This window comes from Vigna angularis, chromosome 1 (assembly GCF_016808095.1).
Source record: "Vigna angularis cultivar LongXiaoDou No.4 chromosome 1, ASM1680809v1, whole genome shotgun sequence".
Lineage (NCBI taxonomy): Eukaryota > Viridiplantae > Streptophyta > Magnoliopsida > Fabales > Fabaceae > Vigna > Vigna angularis.
Genome location: NC_068970.1, coordinates 57,181,380 through 57,194,194, shown reverse-complemented (window position 1 = coordinate 57,194,194; position 12,815 = coordinate 57,181,380). Strand labels below are relative to the sequence as shown.

Genomic DNA, 12,815 nt, shown 5'->3' with positions numbered 1-12,815 from the left:
CATGCATGCAGTGTGGTTGATGGGAGATAACATATAAGTGGGTCCTCAAAGAAAGGAATAATTCCCCAAAATCCCCACATGATATTTGTATTATTTGATGTTCATTCTCTCACAATTGTTGAATTTTAGATTTATTTGAGAAGAAAAATGCTGAAAGGGACCCATAATTGTTGGGTGGGAAATGGTGTTTTGGGAAAGAACAACAAAAAGTGTCTCAAAAGGAATTGTTGATGCCTTAGAGGGACCAAGGTTTTCCCAAAAAGGGAAACCCAAATACACATCACTATTCATCAATTTTTTTTCCTTTTTATTTTCATGACAAATTTTAAAAGATAAATAATGATAGGACATACACATTTACATTCATTTTAGATATATATTACAAAAATAAAATTATTTCATTTTATTTTTTCAAATACAAAATAAAATAAATAATTAAAAAAAATTGTATATCAAACTATCAAGTTTCATTATCACCATGTTAAAATATACATATTTTATAATAAGTAATAATTATTATTATTATTATTATACCTAGTTTATCTAGGTTAAACACAAATTAAAATTAATCTATATTTTTTAAAAAAATTGGATATGTTTTGATTTATAGAGTCGAGATAAAGTTTTCTTATTTAAAAACTCTTAACTTAGACCATAAAATAATTCCTAAATCTTTTTTTATCGTTCTGTCTATTAAATGTTACTGGTAGAAAATACTTTTATACTTTAAGTTAATATTTGTTTGAATAATTTTATAATAAATGTACAGTAAAAGTCAAAGTCAATTAGTATGAAACATGTATTTATAAATTTTTGTAATAAATTTATAATTAAAAATGATCAAATTACAACTTATTTAAGTTTAACTTGATTTCTTCTAAAATTAATCTTATTTGTTATCCACGACCGATTGAACATTTTATAGTAGTTATCGATCTCATATTTTTTTAAAGTTTGAGTTGAATATAAGAAGAATGTGGCATAAATGGTTTTAATGGAAAAGTAATATAGAAGTACTTAAGTTGCAGAAAAGGGGCCAATAATAATTAATTAGCTTGGTGGCACCGAGCACACTCTAGCCAAAGCAGAATAATGATGAAGTGATAGAAGATAGTAACAAAAATGAAACTATGGTGTATATTAAAATCATGGATTTTCACGTGCCAGATAACTGTACACAGTTATAATGAATGAGCCACCAAATTCATACTAATCTCACTCCAAAGAAATTTTAAATTTGTGGGCCAAATTCAACTCATTCATTATTTTCTACTTTGCTGTCTTCGCAAGCAACTATCATATTTTTAGGTAGAACTATGCAATATTTCATTTTCTAACTTTTTTAAATATATATATCTGTGTAAATGATATTTTTAATATCAGTATATACTTTGCTGAAAAAGATGGGAAAAATCGACAAGAAAATGTTTGTTTCCCGAGTGTTTTTGTTTGCTTTAATTTAATATATAAAATTGATTAAAAACTGTTTGTATTTCGATTATAAAACTTTTAAAATACATGGCAAAATATTATGGTTGAACATTTCAATTAATACAAAATTAGCATTACCCAGATAAAATAATCAAATTAAGTATTGTAAGCTGTGCAATGTGTAAGATATAACATTTAGTTTTATACAACTAAAATTTATAAAGAAAAAATATCTCTCAAATATATGGATTATATTATGAATAACATTATAACAATTAAATATGTTTAAATACCAAAAAAATTAATTTAATTAGAAAACATTTATTTCGAGATATAAGGTTGTTTTTCATTGTTTGGAAATCCAAAAGTTATTAAAAATAAATCTATCAATAAAAACTATAAAAGAAAACATAAAATATGCAATTAAGAAAGCCAAATTCACTAATAAAAATATTAGAAAATCTCAAAATATAGATATTACTTTGGGAAATAACATTAGAATTTTAGTTTCATTAAAATAAAAATACAAATAAAATTTTATCCAGTAGGAAGGTTCTCATATGGACAATAAGAATCAAACTTTTGCTCTTGTGAGACATGAACTTATTCGTTGCCAAATGAACTTTAATAAACGTTTGGATATATTAAAAATGAGACTAAATATCTATAAATAGTTTATTACTTTAATAAAAAGATTACAGAATCTACGTTAAATCTTTAATTGAATATCTCATGTGACACTAAAAAGCTAACTAGAAGGGTTAAAAACGTGGTAAATAATAAAAAATTAGGAAAAACCTGCGATTATGATGAAATTATTGTGGAAGAATCAAAGGAAACAGAGTCTGTGGGAAAAAGGAAGAAGGAAAACAGCCACCAATATTCCCGCTATATTGATAGGCCGACAATAGGACAAAATCTGTCACATTAAACATTAAACTTAATCTCAATTTTAACACAAATGACGTCACTAACACCAACTTAACCTGATTTAAAACAACCTTCATTCATTATATTACACTTTAGTTAACATTTTCCAACTTACTTCATTCCCACAGTTACAATCATTATACATTTGTCTGCATTCAATTTTAACAATTCTGCTCTTTTTAGGAAGTTGATTATATCAGTGGATTAAGAAAATAAAGTGTTTCTAAAATGATTACTAATTTAAAATGCTTTAAAATATATTTACGTTATTTATATCGTTTTAACATGTTTTAATTTAAATATAATCTGAAACACCATTTTAATAAATTTTAAAATTTAATATTTTAAAATTAAAATAATTATATTTGTGTATTTTTAAAGTTTTGAGACGAAAATGCATCAAATTATTAAATTTATTCTAATTTTGTATATATATTTAAAAAGTATAAACATACTTAGAACTTAAATTAATATATATGTTTTGATTTGGTTCGTGACTTTTGCTTTTGAAGCAATGATGTTAAGCAAAATCCATGGAAAATTTGGTGTGGAATCTGAGTTGCTCCTCCTCGGTACCATAATAATATGATGTCCACGCAGTGTGTTCCCAAACTGTTCTACATTGTTTCAATTCAATGTAATATAAAAACTGATTCATGAACAGTGGTTGTTCAACTAACTACAGATTCTGTCCCACCATATCATATTCAACTTCTCATTAACATTTAATCATGTGATTAGTAAGATCATGCTACGTCACGGTTTTCCGCAACAACCAATTTTAAACTCGGTTGGTCAGATCGATATAGAGTCAACCGGTTTTAATGGCTTCAAGTCTCTTTATAACATACATTTTTTAAAAGATGTGTTAGTCAAAATTAAATGTTTAAGGAATTTGAAAATCTTCTAGTTGTGTTAATTAACTAACACTAGTTACTTAAAAATATTACTCTGTTTATTCCAAATTATAACAATTTATTATTTTATTTTTTAAAATTATAAATATTTTATCTTTCTAAATACACATATTATTTTGAGTAATTAATTATAAATTAAGAATAAAAATATTATTTTATCATAAAATGAGAAGATCAATTAATTCAAAAGTAAAATAAAAGTTTACCGTAGTCATTTTGTGTATGTGTGTAAAATATTTCATCTAGATTAAAGATAAAACTGATAAATGATGATAGAAAAATTATCTGTATTTGGCAAAGTAGGTCTTTTAATAGTTTTTAATTCATTTTAGTAAATTACTTATTTAGCTTTTCGAAATAATCTCTACTTATATTAAATTTATATTTTACCACATTACCCCCTAAAATAATAAAAGAAAGCATGAATGTTCAATTCTCTTCATAATTAAGATTTTTAGAGGAATATTTTATTGTTATATTTGTAGTTAAATAACTATTTCTCTATTAAAAATTATTATTATTTTAAATTATAATGAAGAATAAATTTTTACACAGATATTAATTAAATTAAATTAAAAATACAAATTTATAATTATTAAGCTAATTGATTATTTGATTTTTTAAATACTTTTATCCTAATTTTTAACGTCTAAATAATTTTTTTTACTGATTTTACCAGATACAGTCACTTTAAGATGAAGAGCTATGATATTGGACTAATTTACTTAAATAAACATTTTAGTTGTTTTTTAATAGTTAAAGGTGATTTTATTGAATTACGAACTAAATAGAGTTAAATAATTGGATAATTAATTGTTGTTGCTGTTTTCTTGGCCCAATAGTGATTTAAGCTGTGGAATCAGAAGTCCACTTCAAAGTTCTACACATTTGAAATTAATAATTTGATGTCAAAGTACATTTTTAGCCTTATGTTTCAGTTGATGTTTAAAGGTTAGAATAATTTTACCTAATAATAAAATATTTTATTTTTTAAGGAATATTTTGAAAGACGAAGATTTTTTTTATATTCTGTCATATATAAAAATAAAATAAAGCTACAATCTTAAACAATCAAATATAAAAAGTTAGACCAACTACTCCAGTATAAAATACAAAGGTAAAGAAAATCATCACAATGCGTTAAATTATATTTAATATATTTCACCAATCATTTTTGTAAAATGAGATAACTTTCCTTGATAAATTATCTTTGAATTTACAAATTGAGGTGCAATAAAAGAGATGTGTTTTTCTTTTACTTACAGCACATTTTTAATATTACTTGATTTAACATTTTATTTCAAAATTTTCAAACTAATGCTAAAAAACAACATTAAATGTATTAAAAGCATTTATCTTTATAAATATTTAAGTCTCGTATATATATATATATATATATATATATATATATATATATATATATATATATATGGCAACACCTTAGATTTATCTTAAGCATTATATAATTGATAAAAAATATAAATAAATAATTAAGTACACAAAACATCTTTACAAATTCTTCGTGAGAAAAAAAATTATATTTATTAAAGATAAATAACACTTCATCGACTAGAATGATCCATACAGTACAAAAATCATATGTCTAAGTGACAACTAACATTTTTATCTTACAACTATTAGTTGGTTTATTATTTTACAACTATTTCATATGCATAATCATTTGCTTTTGCTTAGTATAGTATATGAACATTATAGAGACAGTGTAACATCCCAAAAATACAGCAATAAATTATATATATTAGAATAATCACATTAATAACAATTCAGATCATTCTTACATTATAGTCGAGCGTACGTTTATGGCCGAACAACCTTACAAAAGAGAGTTACAAAATTTGAGATGTACAAGATAAGCAAACCTGACCGAACAGTTTACAAAAGAGAAATACCGAACGGTCATACCTAACAAAAAGGAAGGTGATCGAACGACCACCTTACTATAACTAGACTATTGACCGAACGTCCTACTGTTCGATCTTTACTTCAATTTCTTCCAAATTTTCTTCTTCCAGCGCCTCTTCTAGCCGCTCGTCTCCTTCTGCTCACATCCACACGGATGATCATTGCAATGACAAGGACGGACGTACAAAATCAGACACGACAGGAAACGCAGGGTAAGCTTATGTAATTTAATTCATGCATAAACATACATTTCAAATAATCCAACACCAAATAAATTTCAACGTACGTATCACACAAAGCCTATCACTAGACTGACTGTCCGGACTGTATGAAATCTGCGTAGCTACAAGCGTTCGTGCACCCGGGTGATGTAGTAACTGGAATACTCTCATCAGCTGCCACCCGAGGTTAGTCCTATTCATCCAAAGTACCCCTCAGGACGGGACCTCCTGCCGTTCCCACACATGACCTACCCTCCTCTACGTGAAGACGAGTACTCACGGAACATCAGGATGAACAACCAACATTAGCTTCCCATAGTCATACTTTACAAATTCCAACATTCATCCATGAGTCGTTCCTCCCTGGAATGCTCATTCAACTTCACATCATTTCATTCATATCACATTCTCTTCTTATTTCATTCATAATCATTCTCAATTCCATCTTTCATTATCACTTTTCTCAAATTCATCTTTATTGCCAATAAGTTAAATTTCATCTTTGTTCAAAGGTTTATAAAGACACCAAATACCGAACGTTCTATCCTCACTCAGAACGAGGACGAACGCTTGGAACGAGACAGAGAGGTCTCCAGTTCTAGAATAGAGTAAGACCGACAGGGTTACTATCGGAATACGAAAGAAACCGAGGTCAATTGCATATCGCAAGAATGACTAGAACGGACGTTATTTACAAGGTGAGTCAATTAGAGGAACTGACCCTTGAGAGTTCTAACCGAACGCTAAAAGGACCTCACCGAGTGCTACGACTCTAGGCCGGAACCAATCGATACAGACACTTTATGACATTCCAATAATAATACTTAGAAGCATTCACATGAAGAAACCGAACGTTTATGAATGTTTAGCTTATTTGAATTTACATCAAGAAATTCGAATGTCAGTCAATGATCGAGCACGATCGAGAAGAAAATTCCATTAAGTTAGGCGAACACTATTTTTTTTCATCAAAAGAGATTATACAAGAAATGAGTACGAGCGCTTGGTGTAAGATCGAGCACTACTCAGTATGAGCGCTTGGTATAAGACCGAGCACTACTCAGTACGAGCACTTGGTATAAGACCGAGCACTACTCAGTACGAGCGCTAGGTGTAAGACCGAACACTTATAAACTTATAATAACAGGCTTGACAAATAAAATAATATACTATCGAAGTAGTGTTCACGAACGACGAAAATATACCATTACATATATATGAAGATTGAGTTTATCAAAGGATACCCAGATACAGTTGTGCTTGGCCGAACGCTCAAACATAGTATTATCACACGAGGACGCTCGTCCTCAATTAGGATTCTCTCCAATTGAAAGAATCCCATTTCAACTATGTTCACTAGGAAAACCGAACGGTCAATGACCGTTCAGTAACGAACGTACACTTTTATATGAGAAATTTCATACCAGAATCATTTCTTTTCAAACTCATTTCCTAACATATAGTTTCGTAACTTTATACCTTCATATCACAATCAACTTTCATACTTCATACAATCCATATCATATAAGTTTCATATAATTCATACATTATAACATAACTCAGTCATATTTCATTTCCACTCATTAAATAGACGAACGTTCATTCAATCCAATCATATCAACCATCATGCATCAAAATTATTCAGTCAAATAACGAACGTTCATACAGTAAAACAACATACAAATTAAATTAAATAAGCTTCTCTTACCTCAGAGCGTGAACGTACGTCCCTCAGACTGGGACTCAGTTCGCTGAACTACGATCCTTTCTACCCTCAACGCTCAACGACTCTTCGATCCAAAGTAAAACAACAGACCAAACTCATTCAGAATGAAACTAAGGGCTCATGCAACCAGAACTTGGTTTGCATGTTTACAAGAACGAACGGTTCAGACAAGAAAAACTTACCCGTTCAGAATTTGAAACCAATCGGATCAAACTAAAGCTTGGGACGCCGGGAGTGATCCTACGGTGCCGAAATAGTGATCGGAGGAGAGAAGGTGAGTGTTTTCTCAGAGAGAAGATGAAGAAGACGTAGAGAGAAGGAGGAGAGAATGAAATCCTTCAAAAATCTGAAAAGAGGGTGCATGCAGAGAGTGAAGTAGAATTTTCTGAAAATCCAAGTTTTGCATCACACGTCAAAACGAACGTCCCCCTTCCGTCGACACCTGTTTTTCACTAACTGATTTTCGGATCCTCTTCGCTTGACACCTGGCGTCCGCGTAGAGGGGTATTTGGGTGCGTATTAAAATGAGCTGACAGGAGGGGTTTGGGTGCGTTTTTCCGAGGTCTGACATTCCCTCCAACTACAAAAATTTTCATCCTTGAAAATTAAGACATACTAAAGAATAGGCGAGAGTACTTGTCCCTGCTTGCAATCTTCAACTTCGCACGTAATGTCGTCAGTCTTCTCGTCCCAGACTACACCCATCAATCTGATGACTTTCCTCTTGTAGTACTTGGTTTGGCTATATCCAATACGTACTGGTTGTATTTCTACCGATCGGTATCCACAAATACGAGCGTCTTCTAGCTCTAGCACATGAGACGAGTCTCCAATATACTTCCGGAGTGGTGATGCGTGAAAGCTAGATGAAGATTAGCTAATTGAGGAGGCAATGATATCTCGTACGCTACTGGTCCAATGCGTCTACGGTCCAAGAACCTTCGGCAACAACTTCCTAGGATGAACGACTCTGCCCACACGCACGTCTTTTGCAAATCTTCAATGTTGACTGGTTTCAACTATAACGAACGGTTATGTTTGGGTAAGGACTAAATGTTTATGGGAAGAGAGTAAATTACAGAAGAACCCTGAAGTAAGGAACCAGTTGATAACATTTAAATAAAGAGACAATGGCTTTGAAAGGTGTACCGATCGGTAACATAAATACCGAACGAGAAAAGTTACTTATTAGGAAGAGTCACAAGTCTTCCCAGGGAAAAATTTAATAGAAAAGTTTGTTACTGTTGGAGGAAGGTAGTATAGATAATTGTTGAGTGTTTTGAAGAAGAGCATCTAATATCTTAGGTTTAGGTAGAGACTGGATTTCTTGGTCATTGGAGAAAATGAGACTTCATCTCTGACTCCTAATCGATTCAAAGCTCGCGTACGTCCTAGAGGCAGAATTACGGTTCGCCTGACTACAATCCCTTCTACCCTTACGTTCAACAACCCATTTTCAGAATTTGAAACTGTTCAGTTCAAAATATGTGGACGTCCAGACCTTCATGTTTTTGGGTTGTCCTATTCGTCTGACCGTTTGTCTCTAACTAAAATATTTTCTTTGCTCACTTTCTATTGGTTCTACCGAACAGTTCACTCTCTACTCCCAACTGAGGCCCCTAATAACGTTCGTATCCTCACTTATAATACTAAGTCCCTGAAACTCTCAACTAAACTCGACTCTCTGTTTATCACTGCTTACACACGCCCTAGGACTTACACTTTACTCATCCAGTATTTCACACATCGAACAATTCTTCACACAACTCTTCTTATCGTTAACACTCCTAGAAATGCTCTCAAAGGTTCCACTCTGATTCATCCTTCTTGTATGCTAGCAAAACGAGCGTACTACATAACGAAACATTCAACTCACTTAAACTGATTCTTGAGTTCCATCCACTCTGCAAAAGCTACTTTGTAAGAAGTTACTGATGTTAATCTAACACCTGGCATTAGTGCGAAAGAGACTCAACTTTACTCTGAGTAGATAGCCTTGGCGCCGCTTCAGGAGGACTCAACAATTCAAACGTTTACTATTACCGTTCGGTTACCCCCCGTGCTACCGAACGGTCTAACTTAATAGATACCGATCGTTGACACACCATTCACGTGAAGTATCTCCTAGGTTAGTCAATTCTAGAAAATTACACTCTCACTAACATAGTAATAAACATTTATCTCACGGGTCGAATATCCAAACTAACCCAATTGCTGGTGTTTACACCACCAGACCAACAACTTCCTTATAACAACACTTAAAACGATGCACATCAAGGCAGTTTAGACAATAAGCAAGTGTGGGTGATGAATGTACCTGAGCGTGCTGTTCCAGCGCCCGTTATGGCATAAACCCGACCGACCGCCTATGCTCGGCCACCACCCCTTGGTTGATTTCTTCCAGCATATGGTGGCCTCATCACCGCTCGTCCTCCCATATTACACTCGCGCTCTAGATGTCCGTTCCTCCCACAACGAGTGCAAAACTTTACCCATAACAACTGAGGACATGATGATCGGTAGTGTGGTCCTCCACACTGAAAACACGTCACTGCCCCTTGCTGTCCAGATCGATTGGCAGAAACCAAAGATTGTGACTGAGACCCACTAGAAGTAGATGGTGGTATAGGACGAGCGTAAGGACTTCTGCTTAAATTCGTATTGCTCTTAGACGAGACCGGTCCCCTAGCCGTCTGTTGTTGCTTCTTCTGTTGTTTGACTTCTTCAACGTTCTTCTCCAATACTTTGGCTCTCTCCACCATTGTTGGAAAAGACTTAATACAAAGGCTTGAAATCAGTACTTTGAGATCGCTCCTCAATCCATTCTCAAACTTCCGACACTGCCACTCTTCACTGGTAGCCATGGTGTTGAATCGTACTAAATGCTTGAATTTGTTGGTGTACTGAGAGACGGACATCCCTCCTTGCACTAATTGAAGAAACTCTACTTCCTTGGCGAAACAAACGCTATCTGGGAAGTATTCTTCATAAAACTTGCTTCTGAATACTTCCCATGAAATGGGACTTTGAGCGTCCGTTAATATCATCTTCATGCTCGTCCACCAATGACTGGCCTCTCCAGTCAGTAGATACTCAGTGAATGCCAAGCGATTGTCGTCCGGACACCTCTTGGCATTGTAGATCCGCTCCATATCTCGCAGCCACTGATCGGCCTCATCAGGAAGACACTTCCCATTGAATTTGGCAGGGTGTTGTTGGAGGAAGTTCTCTAAGCTCCACTCGGTCGGATGATTTGCAGAGGAAGTAGACACTCCGGATGTGTTCCTCGTGGTTGAGATGATCTCCATCAGTTGTCTTTGGGTAGCTTCAGAGTTTGCTCGTGCGGTCTCCAAACTCTACAAAGCGACCGTATTCTGCTGCACCAAAGCAGCGTTCTGCTGTTGAAGCGCCTCTATTACTGATTCCAGTAGTCTAGTGTGATCAGACGCTTCACGCTCGGTAGGTTGAGGAGGTGGTCGTGGTGCCATTAATTCTCTCTGATAAGGAGAGAAAACAATCGTTAGTTAGGTTCAAAGAGTTTAAAATACTCATCAAACGAACGTTAAGCACACAACAAAGACATAATGTACTCATAACCTACAGTGTCCTTAAGAGAACAAACCTGCTCTGATACCACTAATGTAACATCCCAAAAATACAGCAATAAAATATATATATTAGAATAATCACATTAATAACAATCCAGATCAGTCTTACACTAGAGTCGAACGGCCTTACAAAAGAGAGTTACAAAATTTGAGATGTACAAGATAAGCAAACCTGACCGAACAGTTTACAAAAGAGAAATACTGAACGGTCAATACCTAACAAAAATGAAGGTGATCGAACGACCACCTTACTATAACTAGACTATTGACCGAACGTCCTACTGTTCGGTCTTTACTTCAATTTCTTCTAAATTTTCTTCTTCCAGCGCCTCTTCTAGTCGCTCGTCTCCTTTTGCTCACATCCACACGGATGATCATTGCAATGACAAGGACGGACGTACAAAACCAGACACGACAGGAAACGCAGGGTAAGCTTATGTAATTTAATTCATGCATAAACATACATTTCAAATAATCCAACACCAAATAAATTTCAACGTACGTATCACACAAAGCCTATCACTAGACTGATTGTCCGGACTGTATGAAATCTGCGTAGCTACAGGCGTTCGTGCACCCGGGTGATGTAGTAACTGGAATACTCTCATCAGCTGCCACCCGAGGTTAGTCCTATTCATCCAAAGTACCCCTCAGGACGGGACCTCCTGCCGTTCCCACACATGACCTACCCTCCTCTACGTGAAGACGAGTACTCACGGAACATCAGGATGAACAACCAACATTAGCTTCCCATAGTCATACTTTACAAATTCCAACATTCATCCATGAGTCGTTCCTCCCTGGAATGCTCATTCAACTTCACATCATTTCATTCATATCACATTCTCTTCTTATTTCATTCATAATCATTCTCAATTCCATCTTTCATTATCACTTTTCTCAAATTCATCTTTATTGCCAATAAGTTAAATTTCATCTTTGTTCAAAGGTTTATAAAGACACCAAATACCGAACGTTCTATCCTCACTCAGAACGAGGACGAACGCTTGGAACGAGACAGAGAGGTCTCCAGTTCCAGAATAGAGTAAGACCGACAGGGTTACTATCGGAATACGAAAGAAACCGAGGTCCAACTGCATATCGCAAGAATGACTAGAACGGACGTTATTTAAAAGGTGAGTCAATTAGAGGAACTGACCCTTGAGAGTTCTAACCGAACGCTAAAAGGACCTCACCGAGTGCTACGACTCTAGGCCGGAACCAATCGATACAAACACTTTATGACATTCCAATAATAATACTTAGAAGCATTCACATGAAGAAACCGAACGTTTATGAATGTTTAGCTTATTTGAATTTACATCAAGAAATTCGAATGTCAGTCAATGATCGAGCACGATCGAGAAGAAAATTCCATTAAGTTAGGCGAACACTATTTTTTTTCATCAAAAGAGATTATACAAGAAATGAGTACGAGCGCTTGGTGTAAGATCGAGCACTACTCAGTATGAGCGCTTGGTATAAGACCGAGCACTACTCAGTACGAGCGCTTGGTATAAGACCGAGCACTACTCAGTACGAGCGCTAGGTGTAAGACCGAACACTTATAAACTTATAATAACAGGCTTGACAAATAAAATAATATACTATCGAAGTAGTGTTCACGAACGACGAAAATATACCATTACATATTGTCAACACTCAATTTCGTCCGGGTTGTTTAAATAAAATTTATTTTCACCAACAAAAGGAATAAATATCAAAAATACAGAAAAAAAAGGGTATATAATAACAAAAATTAAAAAAAAAATAATAATAAAATAAAAAAAATAAATAAAAATGAAACGACAGAAAACGTTCGTCCTCAACTGAGGGCGTTCGTCCTCTTTCAGAAAACGTTCGTCCTCAACTGAGGGCGTTCGTCCTCTTTCGGAAAACGTTCGTCCTCAACTGAGGGCGTTCGTCCTCTTTCAGAAAACGTTCGTCCTCAACTGAGGGCGTTCGTCCTCTTTCAGAAAACGTTCGTCCTCAACTGAGGTCGTTCGTCCTCTTTCAGAAAACGTTCGTCCTCAACTGAGGGCGTTCGTCCCGGTCTTTT

General features: G+C 34.2%; 1 protein-coding gene across 1 annotated transcript; it reads right to left on the bottom strand.

The window, feature by feature from the left end:
- Positions 1-9,514: 9,514 nt before the first annotated feature.
- On the bottom strand, positions 9,515-10,456 carry LOC108321868 (uncharacterized). Its single transcript, XM_017553763.1, has one exon. It carries the CDS (start codon positions 10,454-10,456, stop codon positions 9,515-9,517), a length of 942 nt encoding a protein of 313 aa, XP_017409252.1.
- Between the last annotated feature and the right edge of the window lie 2,359 nt (positions 10,457-12,815).